General features: G+C 37.5%; 1 protein-coding gene across 6 annotated transcripts in view; it reads right to left on the reverse strand.

Moving 5' to 3' along the window:
* ldb2a (LIM domain binding 2a) overlaps window positions 1-21,932 on the reverse strand; it is a 101,868-nt gene that overhangs the window by 19,834 nt on the left and 60,102 nt on the right. For all 6 annotated transcript variants that reach the window (XM_063493816.1, XM_063493808.1, XM_063493803.1 and 3 more), the window contains exons 3-4: window positions 17,215-17,387; window positions 4,019-4,141 (exon numbers count right to left, since the gene is read on the reverse strand). In XM_063493816.1, the coding sequence (XP_063349886.1) occupies window positions 4,019-4,141; window positions 17,215-17,387 (296 nt within the window). The remainder of the gene's footprint in view (window positions 1-4,018; window positions 4,142-17,214; window positions 17,388-21,932) is intronic.

Below are 21,932 nucleotides of genomic sequence, written 5' to 3' on the forward strand. Positions count from 1 at the left end.
ACCGAGAATATATTTAATTAGTTCATTCTTTTCAACTAGTTTTCAGGTGTTTTTGTTTGGTTTTTATTTCTAGCAAAAATGTCAAATGTACAAAAAACCTCCCAGAAACACCCCTGCTTGTAATGTCACAGTGTAATTGTGTATTCTGACTATGTATTGCTAGTCTTATTTAAGATCCAAATACTTTTTCTACCACCGCTGCTCTCTCCAGTTGCAGCAGATATTAGGACTGTCTCTATTAATTTTACTCAAACAATGCACTGTATCAAAACACACAGTGCATATAGTATGTCTCCTTATGCACTATAGATTCTGCAATAGCCATTTCATGGGAGTTACTGTGCATTTATGAGTTGTCCGCACAATATTTGCATCATTGTATATTTTTCATACTCCCACAACATGGACATTTACTTTCCACCAGTGGTGCAAGTCCATTTATTCACTGATTGTAATTAGTTATGAGTTGCCTTTATTTTAAAAGAACATTTCCATTTTTATCGTCCCTTATTTCTTCAGCAAAAAAACATTTATTAGACAAATATTTGCTGATTTCACTGATAAAATTGCAAGCTACTGTAGATTAATGTATTACAATTGAAGATCAATTCAAAAAAGCTGATGCAAATTATTATAATAGAACTCAAAAGTTTCCAGATGTAGTTTTAAACACAGCGGCCATACATAAATCTATCCTTGACTAGGCATAACAACAAAATGATGTTTTGATTACTTATAATACAGCACTGTTTATAGGGTCCGCTTGGTATGATGGGTACAATTACTCCTAACTCTGTATGAATATGTGTCTGTCCCAAGTATTACAACAGTGGTGGTGGAACATATTGAAAACTAAATGATCAGGATACGACGGTGCTTTTTAAAACATACATTTCAATCTAAACTAGAAACAAACAACTTCATCAACCAGTTTCTGAAGATTTAGTTTCACTGCTGACAGTCACGATGGCGGAACAAGACCTGAATAATAAGCTGATACACCTGTCACTCAAGTAAATGAGTGCCCTCTGTAATGGCACTCCTAAAAGCCATCATTAAAACAAACACAGGAATAAAAGTACAAGTAAAATATAAGCAAAAAGAAACAGAAAAAAGAGACAGGTTTGCTTCTGATAGCTTCTGCATTGAGTGGACTTTGCAGGAACTTTAAAATACAGCTTTAAAGATTTTGCAGAAGAATTGATGGGAATTTTGTTGGCTTCATTATTATCATCTTTCTGAACTGCACGCACGGAAACTGAGACACACCTGGGTCCCAGTGACTACTGGTGTACCCACCTTTATCCTGCTAAATTCTAGCAAACTATTAATTCAGGTTTTAAAAGCCTTTAGTGTACTTCTTTGTGCTTGTCTGCACTGGTTAACTTAAGTTGGAATACACCTTTTAGATGTTGCTGAACTTGATCTTATTTCTACGTAAACACATTTTGATATTTGATTTGATCAGTTGGTGGGGAATGGTTAATATTAATTGCTGGCCAACTTCTAAAAATTACGCTGAGAACAAACTTTATTTCTTTTCCAAATTCTTCCTCACGAGAAATGAGAGAAAAAAGCAGCAGTAGTTCTGCTCACTTCAAAACATGGTCCTTTACACTACATCTGTACTAGTATCTACAGTTTCAGCTTTTCTATTCTGACTCCCATGTGCCTGTATCTGCTTTCATTAGTCCAGGCAGTGATCAAAAGAGCGAACTCACACTCACACACAAATCACCAAAGATCTGGCCAGAACCCACAATACCCCACAATATCCCACTCTCCAGGAATTAAAGTGAATACCCAGAGGGGCCAATTTATTGGTGAGTGAAATTCATATGAAGATTTGGCCAAAAAAAAAAAGAGTTTGCCTCTTACGTACACCTTTAGCTCCAATGTGTAAAAAGAGAATGTTAAAGTAATGAATCCCATTTTACTTATCAAACAAATGGGAGATGGCCAATGTATCACAAATGTAAATATCACTGATGAAAAGGAAAATCCGCAAATACCCACTATAACTTTTGCTTTAATTACAATTTTCTTTAAGAGGAAACACGAAACCTTTAAACACCCCTGACTTCATCCATTAATGGTGGCTTTTGTCATTAAGACATGCTCCTTACAACCTTTTTTCAGACATGACATTAACAGAAAGAGCAACATGCGTGTGTGATATTTAGTATTTCATATGTGTATGGAGGCGGCATCACTGATGTTAAGACAGCGGGGATTGAAAACTTTAATGATCTGAAGGGAAAACAGTGCACTCTGTTCCCTCACAGCTAGATTTTAAAACTTGTTTTGCCACTGAAGATGTCATTAATGACCACAGTGGGTGCAATGGATGCTCGGCTCACAATTCTCTCATCAATTAGGTGGAAAACTATGCTGTCTGTTGTTAAGTCCAGAATGAAAATGGCTTTTTTTTTCCTTAGCAAAAGTAAGAAAAAATCAAGGGACTCTGTAAGGTTTTACCAACCCTCTTTTTAAGATTAAAGTCCTAAACTTTCTAGAAAACACTTGCCAATTTACAAGAAAGCAAAGGGAAATTTATGAGGGAAAAAGGGAAAATTTGTATCTGTTCATGGTTAATATGGAAAGAAATTCCTAGCTCTAGAAACTCATAAGAAAGAGAAAAAAGCACAGAGAAATTACACACACACACACACACACACATATATATATATGTATATATATATATATATATATATATATATATATATATATATATATATATATATATGGATTTAGTTTTTTTCTCTGACTTTTTTCCGCTTTTTGCCCAATTTTTCTTTCCTTTTGTGGCTCTAATACACAGTTGTCAGTCTGAAGTGCATTTTCTTCACCTTTTTTCCCCTGCTTTCAAAATGCAGGAAAAAACACAGACTTATCTAATGTTATAAGCATAAGATGGCATAAAAGATGGAACACATTATGACACTGACCTTTAATTCCTCTTTGAATGTTCAACCTTGCCCTGCTGTGTTCAAATTAAACATGTGGAGCGTTTTCGTTAATGTTACTTTGTAAGACTTCTACTATAACTCTGACCTGAAATTGACCAGGTGGGTTTTCCTATGGAGACAGACATGTAGAATCCCATTCATGTAAAGATGAGCATGTCTGGGAGGTGCTTAAGAGAGCTTTACAAATCTTGGGCCCTTAAAACATATAAAAGACTTAGACTTAGAGACTTAGAGCTTTTTATTGTCATTGTGCAGTTTCTTGCACAGTGAAATTGGGTAGCTGGACCACAAAGGTGCTAAAGTAAGAAGAAGAGAAACCAATATACAATAAGGCTAAAAAAATAAAAATAAAAAAATAAAAAAATAAATAGAATAAAATAAAAAGCAGTGTATATGTATACATATGTGAGTGGAACTATATACATGGTGTATGTGTAGGAAACATTGAAACAGACTGGGACCAAAATAATTGCACATGAGCCAAAAATATTGCACAGAACATGGAAAGACTGAGATATTGCACATAGATGATCAACAGCAGTGTCAGAGTGGATGTGTTGGGGAAGCCTCATTGTATAACATTGAAGCTAGTATTCGGGCGTACATCATTTGGCTTTGTTTATTTGTGAAATCTCTTGTTTTTACGCTGCTAAGTACAATTTCAGTTCAAATTCATTTGGCAACAGAAGACCTTCTGCTCGCTCCAGCTATACTCCACAGCTCCAGTTACTAAATGTGTTTTACACTTAGTGGAATTAAGCAGATTATTCATTCGACCTTGTTTTTTTTTCCCTCTCTCTCTCTCTCTCTCTCTCCTTTTTCAGACAAGGGCCCTTTTTTATCCTTGGTGCCCTTTGATGTCTGCAAATAAATTGGTTTGCAAAAATCCTTCCAAACTGCTTTGTTGGCGTTTAAATTTCATATGCTCATGAACAGCTTCTAAAAAGTGTCTCAGCAGAGTGCAGGGACCCTCGTTAGTATTCAAAAAGTGACACCTAAAACGGGCACATGTGGGGGGTTTTGTCGCGTGTTAATGATGTCAAACTCACGTGCATGGCCAGGATACTGCGGGGGATGAGCTCTCGGTACTGCCGGATGGTAAAGTGCCACGTCTTGATCCTCATCAGATCATCAAAGGCAAACTCCAGTATCAAGCGACCCTCTGTACAAACCTGGAAAAAGATCACATAGTTAGTGTTACTTTATATTTTTCCTCAGCCTGATATCTCTTTCAATAATCTTGAACAGGCTGGCAGGCAACAACCAGCCGATTTGGACACGAACGAAAAACAGGAATCGATGTTTATTGGCCAGGAATGATTTTGATTTAAAAATAAAATAAAATAAAATAAAATGCTGGAAGTGTTTTGTCTCATTTTTGGAATTCGTTCAAGGACTTTGTAGTATGTTGCGAGCTATTATGCTCCCAATATTTACTCTGCTCGCTTCCCTCATTCACAGCATCTGTCCTTGGGCCTCTCAACCATCCAGCTATTTCTAAAATGTGAAAATAAATGTAATCTGGAGAGGGGTGTGTTTACGCCAGAGACAAAAGAACTTCAGGTCAGAGAGAGTTGCCAATTAGGAGAAGACAGAGAGAGAGCGAGAGAGAGAGCGGGGGAAAAAACATTTTTTCGCCCCTTTAGCTGAATTCAGCGCTTGCCGGGGCCCTTGCGCTTCTCCCGTATTTTGTTGCTGTGACAACCAGGCAAAGAGAGGAGAGAGAGAGAGAAATGGAGAGACAGACAGAGCGAGGGGGGGAAAAAAAATCAGCTGATTAGTTGGCATGGCAACAGCAAAGATGTAATCCCACCAGACACACTCTAATCAATGCCCCCAGCGCAGATGGTCTCCTGAGGATCAACAAGAAAGAGGCTAGCGGCCATACTGCACCCCCACCCCTTCACCCCACCACTACCACCACCACAACCTCCCCTTCCAGTTCCCACCCACCCACCCACCTCTGCTGGTCACGTGCCAACACAGTTAAAAAAGAATAAATAGAAGCTCAATTGCACAAAAAACAATAAGAAAAACCCCTAAATGCAGAGCTGCTTCTCTGCTGTCTTAACTAAACACGTGGATAATGCATAATGTGCAACCAACCCAACCAAAGGGGATTACAATATTCCAGTTTAGACAAAGTTTCATTTTAAAATGAAAGACCCATAATGCATGTGTGATGGGAATAAATGAAAAATATGTACAACATACACAATTTCTGAATATGGAAAAAAAAACTCCACACTGTTGTCCCGGATTATAAACTTCTGGTATTCTTTCATTTCTGACACTGTACAATAATATGCATGTTGAACTACAGTTTTTTTTTCATATTTGGCTTGACCCCTGACTTTTAAAAAATACCTTTTTCTCTAACTTTATACTCTTTTTCTCCAATTTCATAAAAGCATAAGAGCATAAACAACTGACAGAAACAAGCTTTTAGATCTTCATGCAGACTCTGGTTTGTGGATAGTTTGCACTTCAATCCACTTGTTAAGGGGCACGGTGCATGAAGTCAGACCTGCCATGGTTAGTGTGTACTCAAGGAATAACTAAGATAAAGTATTTAATTGATTGTAAATATTCTTCTATTTACACTTACTGGTTGCTGAAGCTACAATACTGGATTTCTTGATGTGTCTTCTTCTGCATAGTAAAGAAATTATTTATTTATTTCACTTTAAAATTTGGTTTTAATTTACTCAAACAAGACCAAACTCTTGGTCTGTGTCTATGCTCCAAATTGGTCTTCCAAGTCTTAAACTTTATATAGTGAATGAAAAACTTGTGATTTTCTTTCAGTGATTGACACAACTGTCACAAAAATGCTGATACAGTGGTTTTATGTGTAAACGCGTTTAAGGGATCTGCATCGTCTGATAATAGGCTTGTCTGGGCTAGATAAGAGTGGATTTGACTACAGCAATGTTTGGAAATAATCTGTGGTGTTTAATGGACAATGACAATTCTCTTTATTTATTTAAGTTTTTTAATTTAGTTTAATTCCAACAGCAGTTTACCCAGTGGCTGACCTTAGAGTTGAAAGGGAAAGCAGGGACACATCACAGCATGTAACAGACTGAAATAAAAATAGCTTCAAACAGAAGTAAAACTATGTACTTGCAAATTTAGGGATTATATTTACATTTTAGGATAAACTGATGTCTTCCATAAAGATTTAAAATAGATAGATTAAAAAAAAAACTTTCTTGATTACCTAAAAATGCAGTTATGTGACCAACTTTCCTAACTCATTTAACTTTTGACATATACTGTATCACATTATATTTTACTTTAAAACTACAGACATTGAATAAGTGTTAAAAAAAAGTATATCTGAAAATTAAATGTATTAAACATCTGCATTTAGAAATAGTTTACACTTCCTACCACATAAGTCCAAAGTAATTAATCACTGACCTCTAGGTACCCAGACCATTTTGCATTATGAGTATGACAGTTGTAAACTGCCTCTTTAAACTGCTGCTGAATGTTAAAAAAAGAACAAAAAACAAACAAACAAAAAAAACCCTCATAAATGTTACCTTTGGTCTTTTCTTTCTTTTCCTCCTTTGAAATAAAATGCATCATTGTCACTCTGTAGCATATAGGTTTTTTACCCCCTGGGCTTATGAAACCTATTAAAAGCCCAAATATTATATATAATAGGCCCATATGAGGGAAACGGGTAACTCTTTACATCATTCCTGGAAGTGTGCTTTTAGTAGATTTGTGTTATTTACCCACCAGCAGTTAAATAACTTGAATTGTGTTTACTAGTGAGCCGGTATCTTCTGATGCGTTCCAGGTGCTGTAGCCTACAGTGAAATAACAATGCACTATTGATTCCTTTTTCCATAGTGCCAACAGTGTCCTTAGCACTGCATCTACTATTGCTCCTATTTCTCTCTGCAAGCTTTCTGCCTCCCTGAAACTGATAAATAAATTGGTAAGCTGCCTAAATCAGAACCAGAATAGGAATCCCGTTAATTGCCAAGCACAATAAATGTGCAGGAATTTATCTAAGTGGCACTGGTGCAGAGACGCTATATTAACCACAAATGCAGCTAAGAAAGGCTTTCTTTTCTTCCCACAGATTCCAGAATAGATTCAATCATACAAAGCTATTTATTTCACCATAGTGAAAGTCAATCGGTTAAAATCTAATATTTCTCAGCATGGTTGTAACCATTTATTTTTAGCCAAAAAGTGTTCCCTTATGAAAACTAAAAGAAGGAAAATCCCCTTAAATTAAAAAGTGGTCCATTAAATGGTACGGCCCCTCACAGAGAGTCCCCATTGATTTAAGAGCAGAGTCATAAATCTTCCACACAACGGGGCTGAGATCAGGGGATCTCCAGCTCAAAAGAGCAAGAAAGAATAACAACGTCCTGCTGCCGAGACAATATTCAATACTGTACCCTAACCTGGCAATCATTAATAACAGAGGAGCTGAAGGTCATTAAATCGATTAATATAAGACCTGATAACTACTTCTGGTGAATATGAACAAGATCAGAGCTGGCTAAAGTAAAATCTATTTTAGCAACAAACTGCTGACATTGGTTATAGTACTCTAACTCAACATGATTAGTAACTATTGAGAAGTCTGTAGAAATGCTGTTAGTAATAATGTACACGTGAATAAAGTGTGTTATATTAGATATATGTTAAGTCTGCATAAGAAATGAATCAGTCACTCAGAAACTGCCTCCTATGTAAATATCTACTGGGATTATTAATTTTCTACTACAGCTACTACAACATTTAGTCATTTTGTTGACATTTTAAAGACCACGTGATTGATCAATTAATCGATAACGAAAATGATCAGCAATTACAGCCTTAAAGCAAAACATACATATATTCTAGTGTTGCCCCAGGATATTTTAATATTCTCCATGAAAATTATAATCACCTTCCAACTGTGGGCCTAATTTAATAGCTGAAATTAACTTTTAAATCAACAAACACATTTTATTTATGATAATTATGATGTGTGTGCTGCAGATTATATTTTAAACTTAAGAACAGCATTTCATTGGGATCTCTCAGTTGCTTTGCTATTAAGAGGCAACTGCAGTACTGTCAGTTTGACTGCTGGCTAGTTGTGATATCCCCTCCTATTCTATCCCCATGTTCCCTGACTGCCTCTTCTGGCTTTGAATAGAGGTTGAAATGTATATAATCTCATGGACCCTGGTGAAAAAAGTACAGAGGTGAATAAAAGGTAATGGAAAAAAAACCTTGCAAATGTATTATAGTAATCGTCATGAAATTAAAACTTCAGATGTTAAATACTGTAAATGTAAAATCCCAGTTAAAGATGGCAGGTGCAAAAAATACCAAGTAGTGCAAAAAAAGGCTCTAAACCAACGCTAAAAGGGTAAAGATACAGCTGGTTTAGGAAATAGAAGAGAAATGAAGAAAAGATTATCCATCAAGCTAATGAGCAACATGCATTAGTGTGCATTAGTGTACATGCCACTGGTAATATAAACACTTGTGAAGGCACCATTAAGGCTCAGTGGTATACAATACATACATTTATAAATACATGCTGTCCCACAGAAAACATTTTTTTTTTCCAGGAAAGTCTTTGCTTATTATAGGAAGATCATCGCAAACCACATTCTACATATAACCTGCATAAAATCGACTTATAGGATTAATTCTGCTGTTCCACAAAAAGGTCAGTAGGTGGCACTACAACAAGCTAGTGTTTATGAACTTGAGTCTATCGTTTGAGTTCATGGTTGACGACATAAAACTCCTTTGCTTGTTGGGATAGAAGGATGCTTTTTGTTTTGATGCTGATGTACTTCTTTTTTGGATTATCGATGAATCTCCAGTGAATTAACTAACTGAGTTAGCACAGCAAGCTAACCATTAGCAGAGTGTAATTTTGTGTGGTTCACAAAATTACACTCTATCACAAACCAATCGGAGATGTTTATCTTAAACTGTAGAAACTAGTTTTTGAGTTTTATTTTCTGTCCTAGTATAAGTGGTCTTTGGGTAAGTAGCATCGCAAAACACATTTGTATTTTCCCTCTTTTAGCAATGAGATGTGTTCTAACATTTCAGTGAGAACTGGATTATTGTGGCTATTGTTCACAAAAGTGTATATTATTTGCCTATGGATATGATTCTTAGTCCAGTTCACTGAATTCATTCTAAACTGAATTACGTTGTTGCATATGAAGACCAAGAGAAACATGGTCACTAATGGTGATGAAGTTGCTGTACAATACAAATACAATACAGGATATATTCACTGCCTTGTTCAGGTTTTCTTTTTTAAATGGAGTCTGTTTCTAAGTGACGAGTTCATCCAATTGTAGCAAGCCAGCCATGATGCACCCAGCTTATTTGATAGTGACAGCTGCGTTGCCTCTGGACAAATAAGCTTATGAGATCTTAATACAACACACTACCCAAGTAGTACTAACAACAACATAACTGTCTACACACACACACACACCGCACACTTGAACTGAAGAAACTGAAGATAACACTGAACCTTAATAACTTGAGTATATGACTCTTGAACACCTTTAGTGTTATAGTGTATACAGTGTCACATATGCATATTTCAGCAGCATGGATCCATAATAGTGCATCCAATTGAAGCATTAAGTTGGAAATCCCAAGTTCCAATTTAGAATTTTTTTTCCGTTGAATTCAGAGTTAGCGCTCACAAAGTTGTAGCATCCGTACCAAACCTGACTTTAAAGTCTACGATAGCAGCAGAACACATAAACTGTAAATAACTGTTACATATTCATGACTTGCAAACCTGACCTCCCTCTCCCAAGTCACTTTCTCTAGCTCTTCCAAGGGGGAACACTGAGGGATTCCCAAGCCAGGAGGTCTCTTGGGTCAGCTCCAGGGTCTTTCTGGTACAACATACCCAAAACACCTCGACTAGATGTGCCTAGGAGGCATCCTAATCAGATACCTGAACCATCTCAATTGGTTCCCTTTGATGTGTAAGAGTAGTATTTTGTGACTGGCTGGGATCCTCACCCTATCTTTAAGGGAGACCCGAGCAACCCTTTGGATGAAGCTGTTCCTTCCACTTGAACAGATGGCCATAGGTATAGATAAGAAAGTAGATCATTGTGTAAACAGACAATCTTACTTTTACTATACTCATCCATCCAGTTCATTATTAGCACACAACTCAAAGCCAACATTAATGATGATATGGGGCTACATGAGCGTACATGTCACTGGTAATAGGAACATTTGTGAAGGCACCAATAATGCTCTGTGATACACAGTACATCTATAAGATTTGGAATAACATGTGCTGACACCCAGAAAATATTTTTTTCAGCTATGTTCTTGTCTACTATATCAAAACTACATTCTACATACATTTCAGCAGCATAAAGCCACAATAATGCAATAATCAATTTGAAGTGAGAGGTCCTAAATCCTGAGTGCTCAATAACAATTTTCAACTGGGATGCTCCCATAAGTCAGACATACCACTCAGAGAGTCGCAGGAACCCCGACTTTGCAAACCATCTTGTCTGTGGGTAGAGACAAATTCAAGCCAACATTAAAATAATCACAGAAAAGTGTCTAAAGAAGCATTACCAACACATTTATATGTAAGTACATATTAGCCACCTAGCTTAATCATTTGGCATAGAAGCACCCTGAAATGTACCTTCCACAGTCACTAGCAACTTAAACATAAATATATTATCGCCCCCTGCTGGTACTGCAAATTCTGCATGCTTGTCAATTTCACGCATTGGAGAGGCAAAGCAAGTGTGTCTATGACACCCTTTGGCGTGATATCGTGTTGCACTGGATAACGATCAACATCTGATTCCTGAGATAAAATGAATGTGACATTAGATAGTCCGGGTGCTTAAATAGTCCAGACCTGTAACACACTGAAAACATTTGATGCATTACGAAGCAGAACGCATGTTGAGCTGAAAATCTTTATCAAGTAAGAATGAACAATACAAACCCTAATCAGTTCCCAAACCCTTACATAATCCAGTATTGTTAAAAGAAGAGGTAATGTGACACAGGGCTACACAAACTCCTGTCCCAACTATTTTAGGTAGATTGCTGGAGTCGCATTAAAATTATTTATTTTTTACATGCAGTTGCTTTGTTTTTATTTGTGATTTACAAAATGTCAGACTTTTTTGGGACATATTTTCAGAACTATAGTAACCATCAGTAACCATTAACTATTTATTCTGTTGTTTAACAACAACCATTATTAAATAAAGACTTGTAACACAGACATCGATAAATGGATATTGATAGATATGAACAATTAATACATACAATTATAAGAAACGTACGGTAGACACTGCTGGCCACATTCAAAGCAAAGCATATATCAGGAATAACACATCAGCTAGTCAATTTCTCACCAAGGAAAAAAAAATCCACTCAGGGAATTAAATTTACTTCAGCTGAGATCACTGTGTCACGAACTCGCCTTCTCGCCTTTTGCTGTTCGCTCACCTCCCAGCATGCACAAACCCCCAGCTGGGCACCGGTAACAAGGGCCGTGCCCTCGGAGCTAACACAGACTGGTCAGGGAAAGCGAGGCCTGCAGAGAGTGAATAGAGGTGCTGGGATACCTGGGGTGGCTCGGAGGTTGGGAGTTCTTGGTCAAATTGGCACCCTGTGTCACCTTGTCAACACCTCGCTGCTTTGTGAGCCCGCCACAGAGTGTCCACCAGCCCCTGGAGAAAGCCACCCACTCTAGTGTTCTGCTAGCCCAACCCGTTTGTTAGTCTGTAGCACCCCACGAGATTAGCAATAACACAAAGGTAAAGAAAAAAAGAACACATGAATTCATTAAACTGTACTAAGCTTGTTCAAATACTGCTGCCTGCTCTTTTTTTCATCACAGATTGTCCACATTATGATCAAATGTAATCATTAAACAATAAGTAGTGAGTGTAACTGCTCATTTATTGCTGCAATAATAAGTAATTTATCTAATATTTCAAAACAATATGTTAAGCAAAATACTACATTTAGGTTTCCATATAAATCCACTTGTAAGTTATACACAATGGGTTATGCCTCAGTTGATATCAGTGGTTTGACAGCTCACAGTCACACTAATACTCTATGGGTCATGTTGATGCAAAACAGTCACAGAAGTACTGGAGCGAACAATCAACAGTGTCTGAAACAAAATACAAACCATCTATGAGAACAAATTCCCATTTAGGAGCCGTGCACTTTAACCATCTTACCTGCGGGTAAAGCCAAATTCAGAACACATAAAATCCTGGAAATGCTGCATGTACCTTAAGAATTAAGGAAAATGCAATTCAACCTGAGAAGCCTGTGTGCAACTTTACTTCATAATTTTAATATTTAGGTTTTTAATAACAATAGGCATTAAACAGACCTGGAAGTTTATTTAATACAGTAACTGTCGGATTCACTGGGGCACAACAGAAACCCCAGGAGGCTAACCATGGACCACTACATCACTAGTTTTTGTTCAGCAAAGGATATTTGGTTTGTTTTTGTTTTTATCTCATTTTCTGTTATCTATCTACTATTTAGTCTACAATGAAAAGAACGAAATGCCCCTGAAAGCATTCATTCTGATCATCTTACTCTTTCATTTTAGTGACTACTCATCAATTATATTTGTAACTACAGTGTTTTTATTTCGGTTTGGGAAAATGACCGAAACTATGAAAACAGGAAGAAAATTTTAATAAAGCGGAATTATTCTTTCATTGTGCTCAAAATTAGAAATTTTGAAAGACAGAGAGAGGTAGCAGCAGGAAAGGAAAGAGACAGATATAGGCAGAGAGAGCGAGAGGGAGAGCAAGAGAGCGAGTTGGGAGCTGGGGATGATTTCTCTAGGGATGAGGGGTGTGTGTGTGTGTGTGTGTATGGGGGGGGAGGGGGGGTTGAGGGTGCAGGGGTAGGGGGGTGGTGGGTGAGTGAGAGAGAGAGAGATGTGGAGTAGAGAGCAAAGGGAGAATGAGCGAGCCAGCAAGCCAGGGAGGAGGATGAGAGACGGTGGGGAGGAGGAGGGCGGAGAGGGATGGTGGGGAGGAGGGTGGTGGTGGTAGAGGAAAGCGAGGCGAGGCAGAGCTGATTGAGATTCGGGCCTCCAGAGCTGCAGGCTCGCTGCTGCTGCTGCTGGGAGCTCAGGGAGAACACGCTCAGTTATTGGAATTTTTTTTCTAATGAATTAATTCTTCTCATCCAATTTAGGTGAAGATGAAAAGAGAGCAGCGCTGCAAGCATCAAATTTAGCTTTTTGTTGACCGGGCCGGGGCAGTTCTGTTCCCGTTCTGTATGGTTAATATTGGACACTTGTAATATATTAGGGTTTTTTGGGGGGGAGGGGTTTGTTGGTGTTATTCTTTTTGAAAAGACTTGTTTACAGAACCGCAGAAAAACATTAAAAGATATTTCCTCTATGTGTTACTGGGATTGTTTCATACTCATTTACTAATATGATAACACAAAGAGACCCCCTCAACCTACACCCAACCTCCACTCAACCACTAACCACTACATGAATACAAAATTGACTGAAACACTGGGCTCATGTGCCCCCTCGCTACAAACTTAAATGCAGGCAGTCTTGCATGTTAATGTACTCCAACATAACACACAAGCAATTAAACCAGGTTTCTTCATGGAATGTTTATACACTCTACCTATGCAAACATAACTTTTTTATAGACAGGACTTACAAAATATATATCCTTCTATGTGATATACAGTATGCAGGTGTTTTTTTGCCCCCTTTCTTCCTGCAAAACACTAGTATGCTTAATAACTTGATCCTATCATTAAAGTTTTATTTATAAAATGATGTGCTGTAGATGTGAGCAGCTGTCAGCAATGAGACTATCCACGCTTTTTTAAATTATTGCTTTTTATGGCGCAGTGGCTGGTTTACTTTACTTGAGGTATATGTTGAAGCGCAGGTAGAGCCAGTACTGGTGGGACTGCGATGGCCTCAGTGAAACAGGTGTAATCAAAAAATGAGGCATGCCTTGGTTACATCAAACTACATCTGCCAGCGACACCCCACAAGAGTCTTTCTGCAGGATGGTGGAGTGATGTGAAAGTCAAGTGAATTCTGATTTGTCAGTTCACAGTGAGGTCGCACTGCAAAAAAAGAAAAAAAGAAAGATTGTATCTGATTTGGGTGCGTACAGACTGTGGGGTTGCAGCAATCTTGTCAGTTCACTGCAAACCGCAAAGTGCAACATGGATCTACTCGTGCAGGACGTCAATTTTGATGTATGCAGACTCTATGATGATAATAAGTACTGAATGATAGCCAACACGCGCATCTGTTATTTCTCGGCTATTTGTTTCCAGGCTACATCCTTATTGTTGCAGTCACGATAACAGCTGGAGAACACATCATACAAACAAGGCTGCTGCTGCCACAACTCAACTAGAGTTTCTTCTTTGTTCGAGTCCAAACATTTTATTTTCTCCATTTTACTGCCATTTATTTAATTTGGGTTTGTTCTGTTTTTGTTTTTTTTTCTTTTTTTCTTCCCAAGTGCCTTGGGAAGTTGGCCAGTGCATCATATCCATATCGTACTAGATTCTTCCTGGTTGGTTAGTAGACACAGGACTTGGCAGCAGTCACGCTATGAGGTGTTCATTTCTGGCACTGTAAGAGTTTAGGATGTTTCTAGTCACAAGACTGTTAAAACAGCCAACTTTGAACTTCTTTCTCTCCGTGATGCAGGAGCATTGCTTTGGAGACACTATCAAAGGTAAAATTATGATTCTTTCACATCCATCAGCTTTCGACTGAGCCAGCCCAAAATTGTAGTGTACACCTGGCTTAAGGATTGCATATGAAAGTGGGCCAAATCAAAACATCACATTCCATATAATTTGTGTTATTTGCACTGTCAGGAAAAACAGATCTGAGTCAAAATGAGCCAAAAAATCAGCTTTTAGGCCACTCCTGTCAGCAATCTGAATATAGACCAAGATATGTCTGATGGCTTATTGGAAAAATACATTATTTATCCAATCCCATGTGATTTGGGGCTGCTAGCTAACCAGCTGTTTGTTAGTGAAGAACTCCAGTAGTTCAGTGATATGAAAATCTGTATATTTGCTAATGTTTAATCATTTCTCTTTACAAGTGAGAAAGGGAAGCTGGAAGTGGATGTTAGTAAAACTAAAAGCAGTTCAATCAACTTAAAAAAAATGTTTCTAACAGAGCATTCAATCTTATTAAATGTTTTTGTGTAAACAATATCATAATGTAGAATCATAAATGTGATCATATTAGTTTATTCCTGACTCTGAGTCAACTTTCAGAGAGCCCTGGCAAGTTATCTTGCTCAATCAAACTGACAAGATACTATCAAAGCAGTTTCTATAGGTTATACATTTATGCAAAAGTTGAAACTACTTGAAATTGAAATGACATAATACTATTGTATGTCACTTACCATTAAAGAAAATCCATGTCAAACTATTTGAAGGGTTTTCTCAATTCAACTTAACAACTAAATGCAAAACATCAAAAGATAAATCAATGCCTTATTATTAGGAAAAAATTACCCAAAGCCAATAAAGTCTGTGAAATTGTGAAGTCTACTTGTTCTTAAAGCTAAAAGAAATCTATGCCCATTGGCAGATTATGTTTATTTCTTTTTAGAAAATAATTTGCTTAATTCACCCTTTAGCCTAACAGCCTCTGGCAGATCACAAAGCTTAATTTTGCACTCTGCACAATACACACACTGACACACACACCCACGAGTGAGTGTATGCTGTCAAGTCCTGAAAACAAGAGGGCGTATAGCTGTTTAATGTCAGAACAATCCGGTCTGGTGCTTCGGCTCAGGGTTCATGGTACAGGGAACATGGAATCCCTTTAGCTCGGCTGCTCTGCGCTGACAAGGTATCTGGCCTCAGATTCATTTAGACAGTCAGCAGAAGAACACTAAGAGTCAGCGAGCCATCTGGATCAGACTGTGGTGAAGCAGATATTCACTCCAGCTCACAGGGGATTTCTCTCCCACAAGACAAAAGCAGATGAGCTCATCTTTAGTGCTTTCAGAAGACCTTGGTGTCAGGTTGGGATTATTTCACCTGTGCAATTTGTGTTTCCTGTTACTGCGAACTAAACCTTACTCTTCAAAAGTCTTATTCATGTCCCCCTAGCAATATCTTTGGAGCATCTGGAGGATTAGGAATCCATCATTAATATGAGCAATACCAGTAGAATTTGAGGTCTAGAAGAAGTGAAAAGAGTAAATATGAGCATATTTGATATTTAGCTTGGAGATATCTGGCCTAAGAAAATTCATGTAAGGTGCATGTTTAGACATGTATAAAATAGGTCATATTATTAAAGCTGCACTTTTGAGTAATGAAATTGTAAGATTTAATATTCTGATTTAAACACATATCCACTAAAACAGGACACAACTGCAGGATTCCTCTAAAAAATTAAAGAAAAAGAAAAAAAAACTACGAATCGACTGACTGATAGTGAAAATAATTTGCTGACTCACTCAGACTGGCCCTTGGTGCTCACCCACCATCTAAAAAAAGCTGTTTTAATTCGTGTCCTTTTAAGGGCACCTTTCTTTTAGACCAAATTTCCTCAGTTGCACCTCACAAGCAAAACATATGAACAGCAGATATGTCTGCCCGAGATGACCACATTAGGATATCCACTTTTCTTGTCAACGTATGAAAACAAGAGTAGAAAAAAACTGTTGACATCTTTAGAGTATTGGAGTGTTTAGAGCAGTTTCTACTTCACAGAATTGATGGTACCTGCAAATATAATTACTTCATGATCGACACTTTTATCATGTTGAATTTGGGCATCAACCATTCTGCCAGTTGCCATATGACAGAAAATAAGGACAAGCATATTAAGTTACTTCAATTTCAAGTTACTGTAACTAAAATGTCACACAATCTTTAATACTTTTTCCCACAGATATCAGAGATGAACACTTAAAATCTATGCAAACTAAGTGGATAACCCATAAATTCATCATATAATTAATTCCACAGCATAAACAGTAAAGCCCCCAGATGTGACTTCAAAAACCATGTACAACATGAAAGTGGAAAATGGGGGAAAAAAAGACTCAAAGGGTGTAAATGAATTTGATCTTTAACCAGTTAAATGGCTCGCCTGGGCCATTATCATAGCCTGTGATCAATTATTCATGTTGGGAGAAGCTCCGGGGTCAGGTGTTACCTTTGTAAACATTGGCTTCCCGTGCTGGGTGACCATGGTGCACTGATCACAGTCCAGGGTAATGCAGGAGTTGTGGAACGACTCCTTGGAGTGTTTAAGGATGTAGTGGAGCTCAGTGACCCCTCCCTCAAAGACTGTGCTGAAATAACGGGGGATCAACGTCCGGCCGATTGCTGCGAGGAAACAAAAGAGAGGACAGAGCTGAAAAATACAGTCAGGGCCCAAATATGAAATGTCGAGTGGTGGAGATAGGGAAAAATATACGGCTATTACTGTAGACTATAATGCTATTGCTACCATCAGCCTGTCTATACTTGCAACTGCATAATTTATAGACTCCTACTCTTATACTGTATGCAGCATATAATGTACAGGCTATACATTATATGACTTTTCTGCTACTAGTTTCAATGTATATGCATTATACAACAGCTTCTGTATAGATACTACCAGAACCACTCCATTTTCTAAAAAGGAATAATTAGCTTGTTTGTTTCTTGCCATGAGGTAGATGAGAAGATTGATGCTACTCTTAAGTCTGTCAGTTACTGAGCTGGAGCAGTGAGACAATTAGCTTAACTTAGCATAAATACTTGAACCAGCAGGAAGCAAGAATCCTGGCTGTGTGCAAAGTTCAAAAGCTCTTAAACCACAAATTAGGTTACCGTTTTATCTACACACTTGTGTTTGCATACAGATTAAACAAATCAGATACAGTCTATCAATTAATAAACTTTAGATGGGCATTAAGCACTGGTTTTGGGGACATCTTTGCTTTTACTTTGGCAGGAAAACTGGGGATGGAGACAAGAAATGTAGGAGAGAGTGCAGGAAAAGGACATGCAGCACATGGTGCCAGACTGACAGTCAAACTGGATTCAGTGCTCCAAGCATATGGAGGGTTGCTGTATACACCCCAACCACTCGGCAGTCGGGCCACTCCACCAGGCACTATGTTCGAACTTTGAAGAGAGCCAGCTTGGATGGTTTGCTTTTCTTCAAACCTCACAATAAGGTAATCTAATCAACTCCTGGCTGAGCACATGTACAGAAATTACAGCAGTATCAATTTTCTTAACTCATTTTCAGAGGGAAAGTGGGAAAACTGACAACTGTTCTTTTAATTTGATGACTATGAGCATGGATTCCTTCAAAACCATTTTATAATTTCACAAAAGAATGTAAACCTCTTGAATATCACATGCGTAAACCCAAGCAACCACCCAAAACCTTTGCTTTGTTGCTTTGTTTTAATTAGATACTATCTGATATCACCGCTCTGAATGGGATAAATACTCATACACCAGTAAAGAAGGTGTGATCAGACTGTGAGATAACTTTACTTATTAACAATATGAGTGTATTTTTGTGGGACCAAACTACTAAAGATATATGTTTGTACTTATTTAAAGATAAATATAAGGTACAGATAGAAGACACTGGTTACATTATTTGTTACTGGGCTGAAATATGATAAAGAAATTTTCTTTATCACAAAGTTCTGTGCAAAACTACGGACAGCCTTACAGCTTACATAAGAATTAGTAGCAGACAGGTGCTGCTGGTCAACACGATTAATTGATTATCAGGAATTGTGACCAGCTCTGTAAAAGCAGAATTATCCCAAACCTTCTCGGATTACTTTTGTCTTTGATAAGAAGAAAGAATTTATTTATATTATATATTTAAATTTCTCATTGGTAAATGGTTTGGTGTTATTTGTCTTATCTAGTTCATAAAATCTCCACTATGAGATTTTTTTCCAAAATTATACTTTCTGTCTTTTGACATAAAAAGGACATAGGTTCATTAAACATGCATTAAAAATGCGTCCAAACAGAGCATGCATTCGTTTATATGCAGTCTCGCTGTAGCTGAACGGCACTTGAACAATAATCCTACACAAATGATTTTCAATATTTTAGCAGTTCTGTAGTGTATGCACTCTTAAATATATGTTATTGAGCATCAGCTAGGAATCGAGATAGGACATATAGTATGTAGTTTAACACAAATTATTGATTGTCCTGAGATGTAACGATTCACTGCTTCTGGACTGGACAGACTTCTATTCTCCTTCGAAGCAATATCAGAATCCTTCACTCCTCGATGGAGTCTGATTGATTGATCGACTCTGATCTTTCCTTTAAGCAAGTGTCAAATAAATCTTCCAGTGCATTGTGGTCAGTTCAATACTTCCAGCAATCCGAACACTGAAGACTATCTTCAAACAGCAGACAACATCATAAATTTTCAGTTCACCTCTTCCGAGTACAGCACTTTATATAATACACTGAGTTTTGAATATTCCTCATATGAGTGATACTCCTCAAGAGTTTCACAGACTTTTCAGAATAATAAGCTTCCATGACTTAGTTTGGTATTAAACTGAATTATTAAGATGGACAACTTCTGCGGTGCAAACTTTCCACAGAAGCCTAAAGAGACAATGAACAGGCTGCATGATGAAAACTGGAGGAGGAGTCACGGAGGGAGAAAGTGTCTTCAGTGTTTTATAGCCCTCAGGCTTTGTCTGGTTTCTATCTCCTCTGTGTTAGCTGGCTTCAAGGAGAAGACTGGATAATACAGTGCATGAGGCTTACATTTCCCATTGCATTACACATGCACTGTGAAAACATGCAAGATACAGATTCTTCAATACTTGGATGAATTTTATAGTTTGGAATCATGCAATGAAAAGTAATTACTTCTATGTTTTTAACTCTTGATAGTGGAAATATTACCTGTAATTTGTTAATTGCATAATCTTAGTTTATTTGAATGTAATAAAATCTAATTTCACAGGAGCATCTTTGGCAAAACAAACCATTCTTATCAGAAACACATTCACACCAAAACTTCGGCTCTGCAGCTTAGACGTTCTTTTGTCTCTGAGCTTCTTCCTCTGCAACATCAGGAAAAATCCCACTCCACCTCCCCACTAAGAACCTAAAATCCTGCTACAGGTCCGTTTCCATCAAAATGCACTGCAATAAGTCAGGGTTTAAAAAAATGGGCTCTCCTTCTCGTATCAGTGTTTAATAATTATGAGAAAGCCTTGACTCAACATTCAAAACAATCTTCACAATTTCACCAATTCAAAATCTCCATTTCAAAAATGGCAAACTCAAAGGCATCAATTTTAACATCACAGAAAATCAAAGTAGTTAATATTTACAATTTGACAAAGTAGAGCAACTTAATAATGTCGGAATTCTACATCAAAACTAAAAAAGATTAATTAAAATTTTTGTTGATCCAGTAATCTTTAATAAACTAGTCTTTTACTTCTAAGAAAAGCACAATTACAGTCACAATTTCTTAGCATGGATACTTTGCAGGATGTGGAAAAACAGCTTTATTTTAGCACTTGGAAGAAATAATCTCAGTAAAAAAAAAGGGATATTAATAAATGGAATTTACTAAAAAAAATAAAGCAAGACTGTCTTTAGTGGAGAACTTGATATGTAGATCAGATATTCTGTACACCACCAGCAAAGAACAGCTGCATCTAACAGCCTTTACTTTCACTTGGGACAAAAATTACAGCCTCATCTTGTAACTGCAGAGCTCAATATTGCAGTTTCAGTTACTTCTTGAGCAGCTGTGTAGACGCAATCTGCTGAACGACTCACACCATCTTCAAAACCACATCTTGGCAACACATTCCCTCTTAAAGAGCCTGCTTTTCTTTCTCTTATTTTTCTAGTTATAGATTTTCTGTTGAACACTGCTACTTAGTTTCAGCACTGCCCTCCTTCAAACTTATGTACACATACACACCTGAGAGCAGCTCTGCAACCACTGGCTTCATCCAAACATCGCCATGCAGTTCCACTTGAGCAACTTGACTTGCTCAAGGGCACAGCCAGTAGTTACTGGAGGGGAAAGTGATTCTCATCCACTCAAACGCACAGGGAATCTGAACCAGCAACCAGTCCTGAACTGACAACTGAACTTGAGGTGCTCTGTCCAAATATTCAGGTCCCTTTTGGATTTTCTTTTCCTTAATATTTTTGTGAATTTTTCTTCATGTGCCACTTGTACTTGTACTGTAGCCCATCAGGTAAAGGCTAAATAGTTATACTGTTTAGAGTACAATACAGTTTCCCCTCATGGACAAAGACAGCTATGGTATATACTGAAGACAAGGTAGTTTTAGTGGGCTTCTGAAAACAGCCCTGATAGAAAAAATTACACATGCTAGTAAGACAATAAAACAATATCCCAATGTTTTAATATCAGCCACGTTAACTTCCATCAGACTTTCAACAAATAAGATAACATTTACTAAAAGCAGTTGCAGATGTTGTGCTTGATAAATGTTCAAATATAGAAAAAAACACCAACAAAAGAAATTATGAAAAATACATTACTGGTTTCTAACTTAAGAATTTGTCAGAGGATATTATTTCCACTGTAGTTTTTGTGGCAATAATCACCAGATTAACAGTAGAAATATGGCATTCACTTTACAATCTGCAAGTAATCTAATCTGCCCCTGCAACATCTTGCTAAATGGTGCTGCACTTTATTCAGCTGAAATTGAAACAACTTCCACTTCCACGGCTTCACTGGACGACTATTGTTATTTTGCTGGAGCCTTCTGTACTTGCATCCCGCTGCGTCATTGGAATGGCCTCATTGAAATGAATGATGGGGGTATGTTGTTTAAAGTAGGGCTGTATGTTGGCCCGAATGCTGCCTAAATCAGTGAT

Source organism: Pelmatolapia mariae, linkage group LG2, assembly GCF_036321145.2.
Source record: "Pelmatolapia mariae isolate MD_Pm_ZW linkage group LG2, Pm_UMD_F_2, whole genome shotgun sequence".
Classification (NCBI taxonomy): Eukaryota; Metazoa; Chordata; class Actinopteri; order Cichliformes; family Cichlidae; genus Pelmatolapia; species Pelmatolapia mariae.